Source organism: Bos grunniens, chromosome 12 (genome assembly GCF_055505025.1).
Source record: "Bos grunniens cultivar Pamir isolate PY7600 chromosome 12, Bosgru_T2T1.0, whole genome shotgun sequence".
NCBI classification, from domain to species: Eukaryota; Metazoa; Chordata; class Mammalia; order Artiodactyla; family Bovidae; genus Bos; species Bos grunniens.
Window position 1 is genome coordinate 18,452,281 of NC_141176.1, and position 22,329 is coordinate 18,474,609.

The 22,329-nt window shown below is 35.3% G+C and overlaps 1 protein-coding gene across 5 annotated transcripts in view; it reads left to right on the forward strand.

The window, feature by feature from the left end:
• The window catches only part of RB1 (RB transcriptional corepressor 1), a 120,484-nt gene that overhangs the window by 26,677 nt on the left and 71,478 nt on the right, over positions 1-22,329 (forward strand). For 3 of the 5 annotated variants that reach the window (XM_086329013.1, XM_086329020.1, XM_086329014.1), the window contains exons 4-10: positions 1,191-1,310; positions 10,327-10,365; positions 11,373-11,440; positions 13,697-13,807; positions 16,196-16,338; positions 18,805-18,882; positions 21,338-21,447. In XM_086329013.1, the coding sequence (XP_086185139.1) occupies positions 1,191-1,310; positions 10,327-10,365; positions 11,373-11,440; positions 13,697-13,807; positions 16,196-16,338; positions 18,805-18,882; positions 21,338-21,447 (669 nt within the window). The remainder of the gene's footprint in view (positions 1-1,190; positions 1,311-10,326; positions 10,366-11,372; positions 11,441-13,696; positions 13,808-16,195; positions 16,339-18,804; positions 18,883-21,337; positions 21,448-22,329) is intronic. The other 2 variants (XM_086329015.1, XM_086329016.1) reach the window with 1 other exon arrangement.

Genomic DNA, 22,329 nt, shown 5'->3' on the forward strand with positions numbered 1-22,329 from the left:
AATATAGAGGTAAATTTTTATATCAGCAAATGTTTTAGTTACCTCAGAGGATTGGAAAGAGAATCAATATTTGGGTTAAGATAGACTGGGTATATTTTACAAGATATATGACTTGAAATAGATTGCTTATCCTTATTAAGTCTCGGGTTCCTTTCCTTTCCTGTGAAATAAAAATTATTAGTGTTAGTCACTAATGGGGTCTACTCTTTGCGACCCCATGGACTGTAGCCTGCCAAGCTCCTCTGTCCATGGGATTTCCCAGGCAAGAACACTGGAGTGGATTGCCATTCCCTTCTCCAGGGAATCTTCCCAATCCAGGAGTCAAACCCAGGTCTCCTGCATTGTAGGCCAATTCTTTACCATCTGAGTTTCCAGCTATTTCCTTTTTCCTTCCCCTAAAACCACTGGTGGGGTAAAGAGAGAAGGTGTGTGCATCTGTGGTGAGGGAGAGCCATGGCTCCCTGAGAAGGCTGTTAGAGCCAAAGTGGGATGAGGAGGTCATCCCCCAAGGGTGTGGGAGGCTTCTTGACACGGGCTGCTTGGTGTGCAAGGGCAGACGAAGCAGGTGTGTGGACAGCTGGTATAGGGAGTCACAGCACATGTGAGGTAAGAGCTGTCTGGGATGAGCGGTCAGATCCCTACTTGGAGGAGTGAGGGCAGTTCAGGGTGGGGGAGTCAGTCTGAGCAGGAGAGGAGGGTGCCAACATGGAGGAGTGGGTAGCTTGGTCGTTACAGGGGGATTGATTAAATGAGTAAATTAGAGATAAGTGGATCCCAGATTTCTCACTGTCAAAGAAGAGTTATAAATATGTAAAGGAAAACATGGGAATGAAACAGGTAGTTTTTGTGTTAGATAAATGGATGTGAACTTAGGATTTTTAAAACATATAGCTAGATATAGAACTAAATATTTGTATATGTCTGTAATAACCCTTATTTTTTCTGTGTTCTTGTTGATAAATAGATGTAGGCTTAGGTGTATAGATACAGGGATATAGGTTGAGATTAGTTGATATTTTTTCCCTTTAAATTCTAGTAAAATGCAAAAACTAATTCCTTCCAAAGGATATAATAGTGATTTGGTACAGAGCTAACAGGCCTTTTGAATTGAAATGTCCATGCTTTGAAAATGAAAAAAAAATGAATTTCTAAAATTGTGGATTCACTTTTTTCTATGCTTTCTTTTGCAGTGTCTATAAATTCTTTGATTTACTAAAAGAAATCGATACCAGTACCAAAGTTGATAATGCTATGTCAAGACTGTTGAAGAAGTATAATGTGTTGTGTGCACTCTACAGCAAATTAGAAAGGTAAAGTAAAAATTTTATTAGGATTGCACCCTGCATTTTCATGTCACTGTTCATATTAGATTCCATCTGGGAACTGTTACATACTTAGTAAAGTTGTTAAGTATTGCACCTTAGATTTGTCCCATTAATAGTCTTGACTTTCTTATTTGTCCAGTCATATACATTCTGAATGTTTCTTCCAAAATTATTTGTTTTATTCATGTTTTACTTGTTTTAATGAACTTCGTTCCCACTTTAGCCTTCTCTGCCAGAAGACTTGTAGTTCTGAATGGAAGAGTCATCTAAATTTAAGATTCTTCCTAGTGGTGACCTTACTCCAGAGAGAATGAAGAGACGGAGCCAAAGCAAAGACAACACCCAGTTGTGGATGTGACTGGTGATGGAAGCAAGGTCCTATGCTGTAAAGAGAAATATTGCACAGGAACCTGGAATGTTAGCTGCATGAATCAGTGCAAATTGGAAGTGATCAAACACGAGATGGCAAGAATGAATGTCAACATTTTAGGAATCAGCAAACTAAAATGGACTGGAATGGGTGAATTTAACTCAGATGATCATTATATCTACTCCTGTGGGCCAAGAATCCCTTAGAAGAAATGGAGTAGCCATTGTAGTCAACCAAAGAGTCCGAAATGCAGTACTTGGATGCAATTTCAAAAATGACAGAATGATCTCTGTTTGTTTCCAAGGTAAACCATTCAATATTATGGTAATCCAAGTCTATGCCCTGACCAGTAATGCTGAAGAAGCTGAAGTTGAAAGGTTCTATGGAGACCTACGAGACCTTCTAGAACTAACACCCAAAAAAAATGTCCTTTTCATTATAGGGGACTGGAATGCAAAAGTAGAAAGTCAAGAAACACCTGGAGTAACAGGCAAATTTGGCCTTGGAGTACAGAATGAAGCAGGGCAAAGGCTAATAGAGTCCTGCCAAGAGAATGAACTGGTCATAGCAAACACCCTCTTCCAACAGCACAAGAGAAGACTCTACACATGGACATCACCAGATGGCCAACACTGAAATCAGATTGATTATATTCTTTGCAGCCAAAGATGGAGAAGCTCTATACAGTCAGCAAAAACAAGACCGCGAGCTGACTGTGGCTCAGATCATGAACTCCTTATTGCCAAATTCAGACTTAAATTGAAGAAAGTAGGGAAGACCATTGGACCATTCAGGTATGACCTAAATCAAATCCCTTATGATTATACAGTGGAAGTGAGAAATAGATTTAAGGGACTAGATCTGATAGAGTGTCTGATGAACTATGGACAGAGGTTCGTGACATTGTATAGGAGACAGGGAGCAAGACCATCCCCAAGAAAAAGAAATACAAGAAAGCAAAATGGCTGTCTGGGGAGGCCTTACAAATAGCTGTGAAAAGAAGAGAAGTGAAAAGCAAAGGAGAAAAGGAAAGATATACCCATTTGAATGCAGAGTTCCAAAGAATAGCAAGGAGAGATAAGAAAGCCTTCCTCAGTGATTAGTGCAAAGAAATAGTGGAAAACAATAGAATGAGAAAGACTAGAGATCTCTTCAAGAAAATTAAAGATACCAAGGGAACATTTCATGCAAAGATGGGCACAATAAAGGACAGAAATGGTATGGACCAAACAAAAGCAGAAGATATTAAGAGGTGGCAAGAATACACAGAAGAACTGTACAAAAAAGATCTTCATGACCCAGATAATCATGATGGTGTAATCACTCACCTAGAGCCAGACATCCTGGAATGTGAAGTCAAGTGGGCCTTAGGAAGCATCACTACAAACAAAGCTAGTGGAGGTGATGGAATTCTAGTTGAGCTATTTCAAATCCTAAAAGATGATGCTGTGAAAGTGCTGCACTCAGTATGCCAGCAGATTTGGAAAACTCAGCAGTGGCCACAGGACTGGAAAAGGTCAGTTTTCGTTCCAATCCCAAAGAAAGGCAATGCCAAAGAATGCTCAAACTACCGCACAATTGCACTCATCTCACACGCTAGTAAAGTAATGCTCAAAATTCTCCAAGCCAGGCTTCAACAACACGTGAACCGTGAACTTTGAGATGTTCAAGCTAGATTTAGAAAAGGCAGAGGAACCAGAGATCAAATTGCCAACATCCACTGGATCATGGAAAAAGCAAGAGAATTCCAGAAAAACATCTATTTCTGCTTTATTGACTATGCCAAAGCCTTTGACTATGTGGATCACAACAAACTGTGGAAAATTCCGAAAGAGATGGGAATACCAGACCACCTGACCTGCCTCTTGAGAAACCTATATGCAGGTCAGGAAGCAACAGTTAGAACTGGACATGGAACAACAGACTGGTTCCAAATAGGAAAAGGAGTACGTCAAGGCTGTATATTATCACCCTGCTTATTTAACTTATATGCAGAGTACATCATGAGAAACGCTGGGCTAGATGAAGCACAAGCTGGAATCAAGCTTGCTGGGAGAAATGTCAGTAACCTCGGTTATGCAGATGACACCACCCCTATGGCAGAAAGCGAAGAAGAGCTAAAGATCCTCTTGATGAAGGTGAAAGAGGAGAGTGAAGAAGTTGGCTTAAAGCTCAGCATTCAGAAAACTAAGATCATGGCATCTGGTCCCATCACTTCATGGCAAATAGATGGAGAAACAGTGGAAATAGTGGCAGTCTTTATTTTTGGTGGCTCTAAAATCACTGCAGATGGTGACTGCAGCCATGAAATTAAAAGACGCTTACTCCTTGGAAGGAAAGTTAAGACCAACCTAGACAGCATATTCAAAAGCAGAGACATTACTTTGCCAACAAAGGTCCATCTAGTCAAGGCCCTGGTTTTTCCAGTGGTCAGAGAGTATGTGAGAGTTGGACTATAAACAAAGCTGAGCACCTAAGAATTGATGCTTTTGACCTGTGGTGTTGGAGAAGACTCTTGAGAGTCCCTTGGACTGCAAGGAGATCCAACCAGTCCATCCTAAAGGAGATCAGTCGTGACTATTCATTGGAAGGACTGATGTTGAAGCTGAAACTCCAGTACTTTGGCCATCTGATGTGAAGAGCTGACTTATTTGAAAAGACCCTGATGTAGGGAAAGATTGAAGGCGAGAGGAGAAAGGGATGACAGAGGATCAGATGGTTGGATGGCATCACCGACTCAATGGACATGAGTTTGAGTAAACTCCATGAGTTGGTGATGGACAGGGAGGCCTGGCGTGCTGCAGTCCGTGGGGTCACAAAGAGTCGGACACGACTGAGCAACTGAATTGAACTGAACTCAGTGGTGACCTTACTACCAAGTTGTGACTTGTATATTAATGGTGATTTAGAGGAAGTAGTTTTTTTGGTCAATATCCTTTAAGAAACTTTAGGCTATCAGCTGTTTTAGTGCATATACATTAAGAAACTACACAGGCATTAATGAAATGACTATTGGTAACCACTATGTGTTAGATGCTCGTAATATGAAATCATATGATACTGTGATCATCAAGAAGTTTATAGTAAATAAGTAAATTATGTATTTCAATAAAATTACATGCAGTAATTGTTTGATGTCCTATTGTAGAGGGTTGTTTGTAAGAAGCAGAAATTATGTAGTGGGTAACAATACTGTGTATTTTTAAAGTAATAAGAATAATTATGGGGTGAAAAAACTGTAGAAGAAGGCAATGTCTGAGTAGAGTTTAAAGGATAATTAGAAACTTACCAAGCAAAATATGTGGAGACTGGGACTGAGCATCCTAGGCAGAGTGATCAGCATGTGTACAGAGCCAAAGCAGTACCATAAAGTACTTTGGATATTGCTAATGGCTAAAAGGTAGGAGGGGATGAGACTGATAGTGAGCTTGAACTTTGCCCAGCAGGCAATGGAGTCATTGATTTTAAGCTAGCAAGTGACAGAGTCTAATTTGGCCTGTAAAAAATCACTCAGGCCTTTGTTAAAGGGATTTGGAATTTTTATTGACTAGTTTATGAGATAATTTAATGTTTATTGGTCTTGAAGTGAATCAGGATTTTTTTTTTTTTTTCTATCTTATGTGTACCTTCTTCTGAAGAACTGCTGGGAAAATTAGCTGTGATACCAAAAGTGAAAGTCACTCAGTTGTGTCTGACTCATGGACACATGGACAAATAAACAGACCTGCCAAAGCCTGTTTATTTCTGGGTTCAGTATATGTATGTGTATGGCAGTGTGCTGTAGTGGTTAGGATAACTTTTAAAAAGCTAAACAGATCTAGATATGATTATTAATTTTGTCATTTACCGACTTTGTAAGCTAGAGAAAGATACTTAACATCTTTAAACCTCAATTTCAATCTGTAAGATAGAGCTAATAATGCTCTCCTTGCAGGGTAATTGTAACAATTAAGTAAGACAATATTACTGGTTACCTCACCTCCTAGCACATACTAAATGCTTAATAAACAGTAGCTTTTAAAGCTATTACTAACTACATTAGTGCTGTTACCTAGAAATATAAAAATGCAAGCCATATATTTTAAATAGTAGCTGCATGACAAGTATAAACAAGTGAAATTAATTTTAGCATTTTATTTAACTCATATATCCCCAAACATCAAATTTTGATATGTATCATTCATCCATAACTTGTGTACAGGTGTTCATGGCTGTGTTATTTGTATTAGCCAAAAAATGGAAACATCCCAAATATCCATCAGCTGATGAAAGGATAAACAAAATGTGAACTATCCATATTAGAGGGCTTCCCTGGCAGCTCAGATGGTAAAGAATCTGCCTGCAATGCAGGAGACCTGGGTTTGATCCTTGGGCTGGGAAGATCTCCTGGAGAAGGAAATGGCAGTTCACTCCAGTACTCTTGCTTGGAGGAGCCTGGCAGGCTACAGTCCTTGGCATTGCAAAGAGTCAGACACGACTGAGCAACTGACACACATATCCATGTGGTAGAATACTGTTCAGCCATAAAAGGGAATAAAGTATTGATATATACTACAGTGTGGATGAACCTTGAAATCATTGAGCTAAGTGAAAGATACCAGATACAAAAGGCCACATACTTTTATTATATGTTATGTCCAGAACAGGCATATCCATGACATGGAAGGTACTATTTCAGTGAGGTCTTTTCTCCCAGTGTGCTACCTCTGATTTGCTCCTCAGTGTAGCCTTGGACAGGTGCACAGTCACTGAGCTGACAGTGGATTTTTTCCCTTTAACCATCTTTCCCCCTGTTGTTAAGCTAACTGCCTCTGTTAATATCACACTTAATTGTTACCTCTCATTTATTGCTGATTACTTTCTTGTTTTTCACAACGCTCTGAGTCACAAATTGCTTCACAGTTTAATCCAATTAAATTTGGCTCCCTTTGCAGGAGTAGTCTTTGATGTCAGGAGAGTTATTCCTAGCTGTTTCTTTCCCTGGTTGTCCTCTCAATGATCTAGGATTTAGCTTTTTGCTCTCATAAGATCTGTTGGTTTTCTCTTTTTTCTGCCTTTACCAAAATTTGTGTTGCCTTCAACTGTGCTGTTATTCTTGAACATCCCCACAGCATTCTGGGTGAAGTTAATTCCCCTAGAGAGAGCTCAAGGCTCTGTGTTCTTGAGACCTGCTTCTCCCCTAGCTGCCACTTCTGTGCTGGTGGTTGGGAGAGCAAGATGACAGTGGTCTCGTCTCTTGCAGGGCTACCTCTGCTTTAAGAGTAGGGCACTGAGGAGAGACACAGTCTTAGCTCTAGTCTTCCCAGATCGCCTCTCTTGGCTGGAACCTCTGTCCCATGAGCCAGCTGAGACAAGACAAATCAGTATTTTGACGTGCTGTGTGCCTGGAATAAAACTTCACCCTATGAGTGGGTGCAAAGTGGAGGACAGGAGCCCCATGCTGCTCAGCTCCTCTTGCCTGGGCTAGACCTTCTGCAACATAGACCTGTGGGAGATGAGAAACACTGATAGCCTGCCCTCCCCAGAGAGAGTTCCAGGCTGAGAGCTGGAGAGAGAGGAGCCCTGTGTCTTGGCTACACCTGTCAGGCATAGAGCTTCCTTATGCTGAACTGGAGAGAAGGAAGAAACGAGTTTTGCATTGAATTCCTCGGACTCATTGTTCTCATCAAGATTTTCTTGAGGGTATGTTCCCTTTTTTGTTGTATGCCCTTAGAAAAATTTCCAGAGACTTTAAATGGTTTTTCAGAAACAGTTTTTACCAATTATAACTTTTATTTTAGGGAACAGGTCTGTAAAGATCCTTACTCTACCCACCATTCCAGAAGTCACTGCCCTAAATAAGTAGGTTTCAGTTAAGTAGTACTTTTCAGTTGTGTTATTTCAGCAAGACTTTATTAAATAAGCTTTTATGACCTGGTGTGAGATTGTAACCAGATCAAGTTTCAATTACTGAATGTATACCAAGTTACAAATGCACACATGGAGTCCAGTCATTTTGTAACTAGATATTACAGGGATGTATGAAAGGGCATAAATTGGAAACATCTACTTTAACTTGGTTTTATAATGCTGTACTTAAAAAATGTACCCTTCTTAAAATAGAATGAATAAAGCATTATAAAATTTTTTTTCTTTTTTTTTGTGCTTTTTTTTTTTATTTTTAAACTTTACATAATTGTATTAGTTTTGCCAAATATCAAAATGAATCCGCCACAGGTATACATGTGTTCCCCATCCTGAACCCTCCTCCCTCCTCCCTCCCCATACCATCCCTCTGGGTCGTCCCAGTGCACTAGCCCCAAGCATCCAGTATCGTGCATCGAACCTGGACTGGCATCTCGTTTCATACATGATATTTTACATGTTTCAATGCCATTCTCCCAAATCTTCCCACCTTCTCCCTCTCCCATAGAGTCCATAAGACTGTTCTATACATCAGTGTCTCTTTTGCTGTCTCGTACACCGGGTTATTGTTACCATCTTTCTAAATTCCATATATATGCGTTAGTATACTGTATTTATGTTTTTCCTTCTGGCTTACTTCACTCTGTATAATAGGCTCCAGTTTCATCCACCTCATTAGGACTGATTCAAATGTATTCTTTTTAATGGCTGAGTAATACTCCATTGTGTATATGTACCACAGCTTTCTTATCCATTCATCTGCTGATGGACATCTAGGTTGCTTCCATGTCCTGGCTATTATAAACAGTGCTGCGATGAACATTGGGGTACACGTGTCTCTTTCCCTTCTGGTTTCCTCAGTGTGTATGCCCAGCAGTGGGATTGCTGGGTCATAAGGCAGTTCTATTTCCAGTTTTTTAAGGAATCTCCACACTGTTCTCCATAGTGGCTGTACTAGTTTGCATTCCCACCAACAGTGTAAGAGGGTTCCCTTTTCTCCACACCCTCTCCAGCATTTATTATTTGTAGACTTTTGGATCACAGCCATTCTGACTGGTGTGAAATGGTACCTCATAGTGGTTTTAATTTGCATTTCTCTGATAATGAGTGATGTTGAGCATCTTTTCATGTGTTTGTTAGCCATCTGTATGTCTTCTTTGGAGAAATGTCTATTTAGTTCTTTGGCCCATTTTTTGATTGGGTCATTTATTTTTCTGGAGTTGAGCTGTAGGAGTTGCTTGTATATTTTTGAGATTAGTTGTTTGTCAGTTGCTTCATTTGCTATTATTTTCTCCCATTCTGAAGGCTGTCTTTTCACCTTGCTAATAGTTTCCTTTGATGTGCAGAAGCTTTTAAGGTTAATTAGGTCCCATTTGTTTATTTTTGATTTTATTTCCAATATTCTGGGAGGTGGGTCATAGAGGATCCTGCTGTGATGTATGTCGGAGAGTGTTTTGCCTATGTTCTCCTCTAGGAGTTTTATAGTTTCTGGTCTTACATTTAGATCTTTAATCCATTTTGAGTTTATTTTTGTGTATGGTGTTAGAAAGTGGTCTAGTTTCATTCTTTTACAAGTGGTTGACCAGATTTCCCAGCACCACTTGTTAAAGAGATTGTCTTTAATCCATTGTATATTCTTGCCTCCTTTGTCAAAGATAAGGTGTCCATATGTGCATGGATTTATCTCTGGGCTTTCTATTTTATTCCATTGATCAGTATTTCTGTCTTGTGCCAGTACCATACTGTCTTGATAACTGTGGCTTTGTAGTAGAGCCTGAAGTCAGGTAGGTTGATTCCTCCAGTTCCATTCTTCTTTCTCAAGATCGCTTTGGCTATTCGAGGTTTTTTGTATTTCCATACAAATTGTGAAATTATTTGTTGTTGCTCTGTGAAGAATACTGTTGGTAGCTTGATAGGGATTGCGTTGAATCTATAAATTGCTTTGGGTAGTATACTCATTTTCACTATATTGATTCTTGCAATCCATGAACATGGTATATTTCTCCATCTATTAGTGTCCTCTTTGATTTCTTTCACCAGTGTTTTATAGTTTTCTATATATAGGTCTTTAGTTTCTTTAGGTAGATATATTCCTAAGTATTTTATTCTTTCCGTTGCAATGGTGAATGGAATTGTTTCCTTAATTTCTCTTTCTGTTTTCTCATTATTAGTGTATAGGAATGCAAGGGATTTCTGTGTGTTGATTTTATATCCTGCAACTTTACTATAGTCATTGATTAGTTCTAGTAATTTTCTGGTGGAATCTTTAGGGTTTTCTATGTAGAGGATCATGTCATCTGCAAATAGTGAGAGTTTTACTTCTTCTTTTCCAATTTGGATTCCTTTTATTTCTTTTTCTGCTCTGATTGCTGTGGCCAAAACTTCCAAAACTATGTTGAATAGTAATGGTGAAAGTGGGCACCCTTGTCTTGTTCCTGACTTTAGAGGAAATGCTTTCAATTTTTCACCATTGAGGATAATGTTTGCTGTGGGTTTGTCATATATAGCTTTTATTATGTTGAGGTATGTTCCTTCTATTCCTGCTTTCTGGAGAGTTTTTATCATAAATGGAATTGAAAAATAAAAACCATATGATTATCTCAATAGATGCAGAGAAAGCCTTTGACAAAATTCAGCATTATAAAATTGACTTCTAAATTATGAAAAAAATTTAAAAGTAACTTTCAAAAAAGCCATGATGTTAACATAATTATTTCTTCCTTTCAGGACATGTGAGCTTATATATTTGACACAACCCAGCAGTTCGTAAGTACCTCAGAGCATGTTATTTTTCACTTTTTGGGTTTTTTAATATATGAAATAATCCCAAACACATTGATAATTTCAGGGTTGGTTTGATTGCTTATTTCACACTACTTCATAAATTAAGGTCATAGATTTAAGCCCTGTGCAGATTATAAATATCTTTTCACAAAGAAAGTGGTATGAAATACTGGCCTTTTACTATAAGGGAGAACTAATTGGAAACTAAAGGGAAAAGTTGATTCAGAGCAGTTTTTTTTACCAACTCTGAGAAAAATGCTAATTCGTTGACAGAATCTTTATTGAGAGTGTATTACAGACATTTTATTAACTAAGACTTAAAGCATAATTTTTCTGTAAGAATAAATATGAATGTCTATATTTAAATTTCCAAATAGTCTTTTTAAATGTATGATACATGTTCCAGCAGTATACCATTGTAAGAGCTCTACAGTTTGTTTTTTCAGAAAAAACTGAAAAAAACATAATGAGTAATATATGAGATTTTCTGCCCCAGTGAAATAATGATACTGAAACAATTGATACAAAGAAAAATTGTATATTTATTAATTAACTCTATTAATCTAATTCCACTTGTTAACTCCACCAAGTGAACGATTTAAAGTTTATGAGGGCATAGTGTTAAACTGGTAAACTAGAGTCACCCAGACCTCTATATTTTCTGCTTACATAAAATTGATTTTAATTAGAAAACAGCAGAAAAGAATTAATTGGAAACCAAGTATGTCATATTATACCACTTCCTGTGCATATTTTTAGATTACAATAGAAGGTATTCAGTATTTTCTTTAGAAAAGGTATACTACTCTGTGGGAAAATGTAAGTAACTTGGTAAAAACACAAACTAAATTGAGACAAAATTGAATTCATGTGTAAATTGTGCATTTAAAATGGGCTGTATTCTATTATGCAGTCAACTGTAGTCTGTAATTGTAAAACATGGGGAAAAAGGTATACTTAGAAAACTAATTTTTTTTTTTGTTTACTAGGATATCTACTGAAATAAATTCTATGTTGGTGCTAAAGGTTTCTTGGATCACATTTTTATTAGCTAAAGGTAAAGTCATTGTTACATGATAATGTTTCAAATGTAATAATTGATCCTTCTTTTGAGTAAGCTCAAAATTTTAATTCAGTTCAATGTTGCTCCTCCTTACCTCTAATTCTTGTGATTTTTTTAACTTTTAGCAAATTCATAATTCTGGTACTGGAAGCAACCTTGAAAATGTCTCATTTCACTTCTTTTTCTACTATTTTTTCATTCTTTCCTACTTTCCTATTTTTAAGAATAATGTTACTGTTTTTATAAAAATGATGTGTACTCATGATAAAGAATTCAATAATACAGTGAAATGCAAAGAAAAATAGAAAATTTACTGAGAACCCACCTAAAATAATAATCAAAATTATGCATATGCACAAAATACATCTGAAATGACATTCTGATTAAAATAGATGGGTGAATGAGTGCATTCACAAAGAGATATAATTTTCTAAAAATAAGATCATATTGTTGTGCTATTTAAAATGTAAAAATTAATTTTACTCAAATTTTATAGAAGAAAATAAACAGAAATGGAAGGAATTGCTTAAATTTATCTGAATGTTTTATCACTTAAGCAATATTATTTTCTCAAATATTTCTCAAGCATTATGAAAACATTTAAGAGGTTAGAGTCTACTTTATATACCTTTGTGTTATAAGTTAAAGTGATATATATTAGTCTGCTCTGAAGAAAAAGAATCCTCTCCATGTCACCTTCCTGTTTCCTCCTTTCTCCTTTGCTTATTTTTTTTATCATCATTACATTATACAAGAGTATATTTATATTCTGTTCTGTAATTATAGTTATCACACTTGTTTTATCTCATTTATGTGTTTAAATCAATTCTAAGCTTTTTGTCACTCCTATATCATAGCTTCTCCATTTCTGAGTTCTTTATTTTGATCTATCCTCAGCTGTCTAGATTTTACCATGGAGTTTTTCAAACAAGCTTTTTGGTACCATGTTTTCTATGTTTGGCCTGTTTATGAATCATGTCCTGAAGATTCTGCTCTTCATTTCAGGGAAATCTTAGCATGCTACATTTTAAGATATTATTCTGTTACATTTTGAAAACATCCACTGTCTTAGCTTAGATTGATTTTGTCCTCCCTATTTATTGTCTTCTCTAATGTTATTTTAACCTTTGGTCTTTTTCTTATGTACTATTTTTATTTCAAACTTTTCTTCTGTTTTGAGCTAAACTATGTTTGTAATTGTTACTTGGTCTTGAGTTTTTCCTTACCTTGTCTAGCTCCTTGTTTTATGTAATTCGTGTTCTTTTGAGTTCTCAGTGCAAGGACTCAGGACATTTTCTTCTGATAGATTGATTATCTTCAAGATGGGGTTCTCTACCCAGTTTTCCCCCTTCTTATATCGTGATTCTATTTTTTAATTTTCTTTTTTATTTTCTCTATTTTTATTTATTTTTATGTTTGTGTAACTACTGTGCTTCCCACCCTCTTTCCATCCACCTTGTTGCTAGGACTTTGTTTGGGCCTCTCTGACCTGATGTTCTGTTTTCTTTGATGTAGTGTGAATGCATTTCCCTTAACTCACTTTGCACTTCATGTGTGACTTGTTGTGTTCCCCAAAGAGCTATTGTATGAAAGCAGTCTTTTTAAAAAAATTATACTTACTTTTATTCAGAGGATGAGGGAAAAAGTCAGGACCTCATCTGGAATGATATGAGTCATTGTTCTGAGACTTTGGTTAGAATGACCTGTAAAACAGGCACTTGTCCTGTTTGCATAAAAGGAGTGTGTTAGGATTCAGATTGTCCCCTAATTCAGCATGTTATACTGGAGTCTTTATGCTTGTCAGAGTTGCTGTAGCTGTTTACTTCCTCCGTTTTTCCCTCTCTCATCAGTGATACCTATTCCTTCTAAGTAAAAAGAGGGGAAAGATAAGGATGCTCTGAGTCATTATCTCTCAAATTTGGTATTGTTATTAGCACTTAACCAGTACATATTTTTCTTTTCATTTTGTTAGGTATTGGAAGAGAGATTCTCTGATCTGACCTCACTCTACTATCTTTAGCTAGAGGTCCTTGATATTTTTTACTGCCATATTTTCTATGGCATTTCTTAACAACTTCTAAGTGTATTATAAATAAATTTTTGCACCATACCTAGGGATATAGAAAATGATTTTTAATATGCTCCTAGTGATTGTTGAATCATGAGTATATGAATACACTCATGTCCACAATTTTTCCTGACTTAATATCTCAATCTCTACCTTAAAATGTGGACCATTTTTGTTTTCAGGACAAGTATTACAAATGGAAGATGATCTGGTGATCTCATTTCAATTAATGCTGTGTGTCCTTGACTATTTTATCAAACTCTCACCTCCTGCATTGCTCAAAGAACCATACAGTGAGTATTTTAATTTATACCCCTCCTACTTCATCATTTAAAGTTGTTTATTGACTTCTCCTAGATCCAAAACAGTTCTAGAGCCAAAGGAATAATAAAAAAGAAGTCAGACATAGCCTCTGCTCTTAAGTAGCATAAGATATGGAAGAAGAGATTAGACAAGTAAGCAAGTTTTTAGAGTATATGGTTGAAAGTGGTCTGGGCCAAAATACAGAAAATACTATGGGAGTTTAGGAGATGAGAAAGTTTTCCCAGCTGAGAAAGACCAAGGAAGACCATTTCGAAGTGGTGGCATTTGAGTTGAGTGTTGAAGTGGTAGTTAGGGTTTGAGGGGTTGTGGTAAGTTCGGGGAGGGCATGCCCAGTAAAGAAAAAATCAATAGGCAAGGAACAGATATGAACTAAACTGTATGGAAAAGGGTGGCCCATCCTACAGGAACAGATTAACTACATTTTTTTTATTGGATGCTATAATGATTATGTGACTGATTTTTGTTTTTTGGCATGTGAACTGTAATTGGTCCACTTCAGAGGGTAATGAGATGGAAAGTGTAGTTAAATAATAACTATTACTGAAATAATTAGATAGCATTAAGCAAAGATAAGTATACTCCTCTTAGAATGAAATTGCTTCTTTTGGTGGCATATAGAGTAGGATTTAAAAAAACACTTCTTATACTACAGAAAAATGTGAACTTAACTTAGGCTTAACTGATTCCTTGCTCCTAAAATGATAAAAGTATTAATAATACTAGAAATAATAGAGGACAGATCAAAACATGTAAGTCTCAAAGTATTGTCGGAGTAATTGAAAAGCTGAAGCCTAACTAATCTACATGAGCAATAACTTCATGGAAAAATAAAAGTCTGGAGCAGAATTTTGAAAATGTGTTGAACATGATTTGACAGAAAAGGCAGGTCATTTAGCAGAAACCACATGCTACATGAAAAAAATACAAAATAATATATTCAAAAACTTCCTGAATCTTTAAAAATTTCCTTTATATGCCTTTTCCTCACTTTTAAAATATGTTATAACTGTAATAAGTTGATGAAGAATGTAATTTTAGGTTGACAGCTTTTGTGCTTTTGAATAATTCAGTTAATGTTCAGTTAATTCTCCAAGTGCCATGTTAAAGGAGAAACCAGGATAAGGTATCGAATTAACGTCTATGGTAAACTTTTAATTAGCTTTTTATTAAGAATTTCCGTGAACATAATTAAATCATATAATAAGCCCCCATGTATTTATCACCTGCCCTCAGTGTATAACTTGTGATCAACTCATAGTCCTATCTACTGCCCAGTTCTACCGGCAATATTATTTTGAAGCACATTTTTGCATACCATTTCATCCTTATAAATTTCAATATATAGCCCTGAAAGATAAAGTCTTTTTGAAAAGCATAATGACAATACCATTCTCACACCTAAAAACCAGTTTTAATAGTGATTCCTTAATTCCACCAAATATCTAGTAGGTGCCCATGTTTTCAATTGTTTTATAAAAGTAATTAAAAATGTTTGTAGGTTGACTAAATCAGAATCTAAATAACATCTATACTTTGTGATTGATTGATACGACCTTAAGACTTAAAATATTCCTCCTCCATCTATCTTTCTCTTTTTTGTCTTGTAATTTATTTATTAAATAATCAGGTGGTCTTTCCTGTTGACTTTTCCATGGTTTAATTTTTACTGATTGCATCCTATGGTGTAGTCTAACATGTTCCTCTGTCCTCTCAGTTTCTTGCTGGGCCTAGAGGCAGTTAATATTTTTTATACTTAGTCATCTGTAATCTCTTTAATAGCTCAATCCACATTCAGTTTGAATTGAAAATGCTCAAAATAATCCAGGGGATTTTTTTTCTAAAATCACAATTTAGTATCACATTATTGTATTTGTATGCTTATTTTTTTTAAATCATCATCATTTATATGGTATTTGCTAAAATTTTTAAAACTTATTTTTATACTTTACCTCCAAAGTGAATCCATAAATAATGCTTAACATTCTTAAGACTCTTTTAAGATAGGAAACATTTCCGCCCCCCCCCCCCCACCAACTGAGTAGAATACACTTAAAATTAGTTTATAAGTTGGCTATTTCCCTTGCCTTTTTCATATTTATCCATGGAGTTTTAGGTTTCTTTTTGGACCAGCTGGGGGCAGAAGAGAATAGGGATGGCAAAAACTATTACCAGTATATAATTTACAATAGATATTCAGTAAATAGATGAAGCTGTTAGCTTTTTCATGAAGCCTAATAAGTAAAAGTAGCAGAATGTTACCAAGATTATTTCCAACCTTCCAAGTTATAATTAGAATACTTCATTATTTTATACAGTGGAATGTGCAATTGTTCTTATCTAATTTACCATTTTTACAGAAACAGCTGTAATACCTATTAATGGTTCACCTCGAACACCAAGGCGAGGTCAGAACAGGAGTGCACGGATAGCAAAACAACTAGAAAATGATACAAGAATTATTGAAGTTCTCTGTAAAGAACATGAATGTAATATAGATGAGGTAATTTAACTTCATGATTTCTTTAAAATAGTTACGGTAGATTTAGATGTAAGTTCTTCCTAACAATATATAATTCTTTCATGATGAGCTTGCTTTTTTGTAATTAGTGCCAACTCTTTTGCAGTAGCAAAATATTTAGAAAAAGTTTAATTTTCATATTCAGCTACTTTGATTTTAAAGAGAATAATAGCTCCCTCATTCTGGAATCACTGAAATGTACATGATTAAGGCAGTAGTTTTCAAATATATTTGTTCTTTAATTCTTCTGTGGTTATTGATACTCCTAATGTTTTAGAGTAAGCTACTAAGAAAACCCTATTGTTTTGATTTTAGTGATAAGTGATACCAAGATTAAATTTCTGTTTGTTGTTTAGTCGCTAAGTTGTATCCAACTCTTTGCGACCCTGTGGACTGTAGCCCACTAGGCTCCTCTGTCCATGGGATTCTCCAGGCAACAATACTGGAGTGGGTTGCCATTCCCTTCTCCAGGGGATCTTCCCAACTTAGGGATCAAACCTGCGTCTCCTGCACTGGCAGGCAGATTCTTTATTGCTAGCCACCAGGGAAGCCCAAATTTCTGTTCAGTCTTGTATAATTACTCTAAGTATCACACCAGATGCTAATGACTGGAAGAACACCCAGGAATTACTTATCTTGTTAATAAAATCTGGAATGTTAGAACTGGAAGGAGTCTTAGAATTAATGTACTCGGCCTCCTTTTACTAATGAGCAGACAAGCTTCTAGAGACTGATGGCTGATTACTAACAAAGTCTGTGCTTTGGAACATCTGCTACCAGTGCTGCTTTCACTGTGCCATGCTCTTTCTCTCATAGATTGTTACATTGTCCACAATTCACTGTATGAAATGTTGCATCTTTGAAATTTCTCTGTCAACTCTGGGAAAGAATGGGGGTATGATATCAAAATCTAGTTTAATAAGTATTGGAGTGATTTATCAAGTCTGAATTTTGGCACTATGAGTTTTGTTAATTTCATCAAATATATAGATATAGACATGTAGATGTATCAACTTTACCCATATAATATACTCTTTTACTTTTCTAGAATGACATTTTATCTTCACTAATAAGGTGACAAATGTAGTTGAAATTTTTTAACTCCAGTCTGCTGTTTAGTCCTTCAAGATAAAGAATATAAATAAAGACAGCTTTCTAATTCCTGGTGGTTAAATCTCTGGATTTCAAAATTACTTATATAATTGCTTGCCAAAAATCAGGAATAAATCATGTTTTTCCTTTTTATTTTAAATAATTCTTTCATAATTTATGATGTAACAGTGACTTATAAAGTGTAGGTGATCAATAGCTTTAGTAATTTATATTAATTAACTTGCTACTTATTAAAATATGTAATAATTTGATACTAATTATATTAATTAATTTGATACTTTATATATTAAAATATGTAATATTATTTGCATATAGCATTTATGATTATATAACTATTGGTTAGTTATATTTATGGTCATATCATTATTGGTTAGTCATACTAATTGGTTAAATAGAACTACCCATCTTATAATTATTCCAGTTAAGTGGGAATTAATTGGAAAACAATACTATTAATAAGTATTATAGAAGCTTAATTCTTATAGCTTATTTGTGAAGTAGAAGATAGGAACGTATTAATAGGCATATATTAAATTATTTCTACAAATGTAGACTCCAAAGTTGGAAAAGGAAGTTACATGAAGAAAAGTAAGTTGCTTACAATTCTGTGATAGTTTGTCAGTATAGAATAGTCAGAGATACAATTCCAAGTTTTCCAAATATGGTCTTTATTATCCTTGTTAAATGTAGGGGGAGTTTTTGTATGAAACTGTGTAAGTCCCAAACAAAGCATTTTCATTCAGTTTTGAAGAGAATTGTTAGGTATATGTATGTGAAGTTATTTTCTTATAAAAGCAGGTCCTTTTCCTAAATTTGTGCTAAAATAATTGACTCAATATACATTAAGTTTGATATGTGTATGAAATGGCCCAAAAATACTCTTTGGGGAGAAATCAGAGGCAGTGTAGAGAAGTTAAAGAGCCTTGGCTTTGATGCTGGGCAGATTGGGTTTCAATTCCATCTCTGTCGCTTACTAGCTATGTAACTTTGGTCAAGTTGCTTAATTTTTTTGAGCCTCTGATCTTTTCACCACTTGTTAAATATGGGATTTTGAAGTTGGTTTCAATGGATTTTCTTCTTGTAAATCTCATTTCATTAACAACTCCCCCCTGCACCTCCATTTTAGGACCTGAAATCTGCCTCACATAAATTAAAAAGTGAATAATTGTATTAATTATAAATAAACATCACACTGAGTTGAATGTAACTTATTGATCAAAATGTTAGTTCACTCATTCTAGTATTAATAGTGACAGTCAAAAAACCAGTCAAAAGCAGTTAAAAAACCAGTTTTTTAAAATTTCAATGGTCATGTTGTAACTTTATCTTTTTCAGGTGAAAAATGTTTATTTCAAAAATTTTATACCTTTTATGAATTCTCTTGGAATTGTAGCTTCTAATGGACTTCCAGAGGTAATCTGAAAGAAAACGTAATAAAAAGTTAATATGTTTTGGGACTTTGGGGAGGGAAGAAGAGTTGTCTAAATTTCATAAGGTTACTTTACTATATATTAAATATTTTTCACTCAAGGAAAGAATCTAAGTAGAATTATGGTGACTCAATTTTATATAGTAACAAAAAAACCCTTTGTAATATATGCTCAAACGTATATATATAAACAGCATTTTAACATTTGCACTAGACATTGATTTGTACTGAAAGTTTTCAAAAATCAAAATACAGGCTTTTGAACTTCTAAATGCCTTAAATATTTAAACTAAATTTCTGCAATCTAATTTATTCTGATTTGCTTTATTATGCTTCTTTAAACATAGAAGCCTTGATTAATGCCATCAACATATTGGCATTACTGAATTTTGGAACATCCTTTTGAGTATGTTTTTCTTGGCTGTACCATGCGGCTTGTAGGATCTTAGTTCCCCAATCAGGGATCAGATCTGGGCCCCAGTGGTGAAAGCACCAAGTCTTAACTACTGGACTGCCAGGGAATTTCCTCTTTTGGCTACTTAATTGGAAATAGCTTTGGTTGAAATGACTGTGATTATATTGTAGACATGTTTTAACTTAGTGGTTTGCCATCCATCTATTTCTTTTCCCATTTTGCCTCAAATGTCTTGCTCTTCAGTGAGAACAGAACAGCTGAGAACTTTATGTGGTAACTTGTGGAGAAAAGGATGCCTAAATGATGAAGAGCAAGTTCTCAATGGTGAAGCAGTGTTTTAGACACACCTAGCATCAGTCACCAAGACCAAAAGGCATGAAATCAGAGAGCTAGATTGCTGATTCTGTGACCTGAGTTGGTAGCTAGTCCTTGAGTTAATTCAGCAGTTACTCAGTGAGTGCTTAACCTGTGCCAGGCATCGTGCTACATGTTGTCACTGTAGAGGTTTAACTCACAGTCATCGTCCTTATGATGCTAGTGAATGAGAGAGACATACAGAGAACTTTACTAATAGGAGTCTACAAGAGTTTAATAGATGTATACACAGGGTGTGGTGACATCTCAGAGGAGGGCTACCTAATTCAAATTGGGCCAGGCAGATTTCGCACAAAATTCTTTGGAGGTGATGTGATTTCTGAGTGGAGTAAGATTTATGAGAAGTAGCATTTCCAGGAGTTGGGAATTATAGATTCCAGGGCACAATGATATGTGATAGTATCGTCTGTTCAATGAACTCCAACTACTCCTTAAAGTTGGGATACGGAGCTGCTGCTGCTGCTAAGTCGCTTCAGTCATGTCCGACTCTGTGCGACCTCATAGATGGCAGCCCACCAGGCTCCCCCGTCCCTGGGATTCTGGCCTGGGTTACAGAGCAGGGACTGGTAAGACATGGTACTAAAGAAGCAAGAAGGGGCTGGATGGTGTATTACTGAGTCCTGTTACTAACTTATATATCAAAAAATACGGTGTTTACAACTCTAAAGAATCTTAGGCATTTGTAATTTTTTTCCCTTTGAAAGGATTACAAGGTTAGAAAATTCAAGGTAAACTGTACATTATGTAGCACTAATGGCTACTAGTCAATAACCTGTTGATATTTAGTACCTCGCTGAGACAGGGCAGGAACAATGATTAAACAAATAGAAATGCCTGCTTTGCCTAAAAAGCTTATGCAGGCAAGCACAAAGTTTACATTTAAATGAATTTCTTCCTACTACTCCTTTTAGAATGCAGTTTTAGCACTCTCAGATTAAAAAGTCACAGGAGAAGGCATGTTAAATAATTGTCTATCAGGCACTGGTTTTTATATTATGATTGGAAAATTATGAACCCAGGGCGGATAAAAGAATTATTGATTCTAGCATTTGGAAAAGTGTCTGAGATTGGAAATAAATTGTGCAAGTATGTTAAATAGAAAAAAAAAGTATGTTAATTAGGCTAATTAATTGAGATTATATGCCCAAAATATGTTACTAAAGAAAGTGTGAGTAAACCAAAGGATTTAGAAAAGATAGGCAAGATTTGTTAGTGTTTGAAAAATTATTTTATATTGATAAGTGGAGTAGAAGATTAAAAATGAAAGATGTATAGAATGGAGGATCTTGGCAATTAAGTGGTTACCGCACAGAGTCGGACACGACTGAAGCGACTTAGCAGCAACAGCAGCAGCATATCTATTTTTATCTACATTTCCATCTCAGTATTGTTTTGTAGCGTTGGTGATTCTTGTCTAGATAAAGTATGGGATATTTCCATAAAACAAGATTTAAAATTAGAGTTGAAAAAAGTGTGCAATTTTTGCACTAAAGTACTTCACTTTTAGTTATATGCCTTTGTTTCTATTGCATGTGAAGTCTATGTAATGTAGAACTAGGTGATATTATAGGTACAAAAATTGTTTAAATATGTATGCTGGGATATAATGGCATGAAAAGGATAATTATCAATATTTTTTGGTTTTTGAGGTGGAAAATCTCTCTAAACAATATGAAGAAATTTACCTTAAAAACAAAGATCTAGATGCAAGATTATTTCTGGATCATGATAAAACTCTTCAGGCTGATCCTACAGACAGGTATTTCACATGATATATTAGTATTTGTTGATATGCTGGTTCATTTTTTTAAAAACTTAATAATACCAAAGTATATTCTCTTGAATTGTTGTATAGAATCGTAAAATAGGAATGGTTAAGATAACTGCAGACAAACCTGTAAGATATTATGGGTTCCATTCTACATCATTGCAATAAAGCAAATACCGAAATAAAGCAAAGCACACAAATATTTTTAGTTTCCCAGTGCGTGTAAGAGTTACACTTACATTGTACTATGGTCTGTTAAATGTGCGATAGCATTATGTCCCAAAAAATGATTGTACATACCTTAATTTAAGAACACCGTATTGCTAAAAATGGTAACTATCATCTGACAATGCAGGATTACAAGCTTTCAGTGTTTTAAAAAACCAATTCTGTGAATCACAGTAAAGCGAAGTGCGGTAAAATGAGATATACTTGTACAAAAATTTTGAATGATTGTATGATTATGTTGTTAAGCATGAAATCGTTTAATATTAGCTAAAATATATATATGTATATATAATTTGGAAATTAAACACAGGTAAAATACTTCTAATTTTATTTAAGCCAAAGTAAATTTTGGAAGGCATAATGATTGAAAAACTTGAGCTTTGGTGTTTTTTAATACTGAACAACTTGACTAGTAATATCATCAACATCTAACGTTCTGGAGAAAACAAGCATCTAACTTTCACTTTCAGAAAAATTCTTAATGATTGCACGCCTGTTTGTCCATAAACCTAGTGGAAAGAAACCTAACTTTAAAAAGATGATGAAAAAAAGAGATTTTATTTGTGTAAGCAGCTTTTGGATCATCTATTTCCTTTAACTTCTGTTATTTACTTAACCATTTTGTATGATGTCATGAGGCAACAG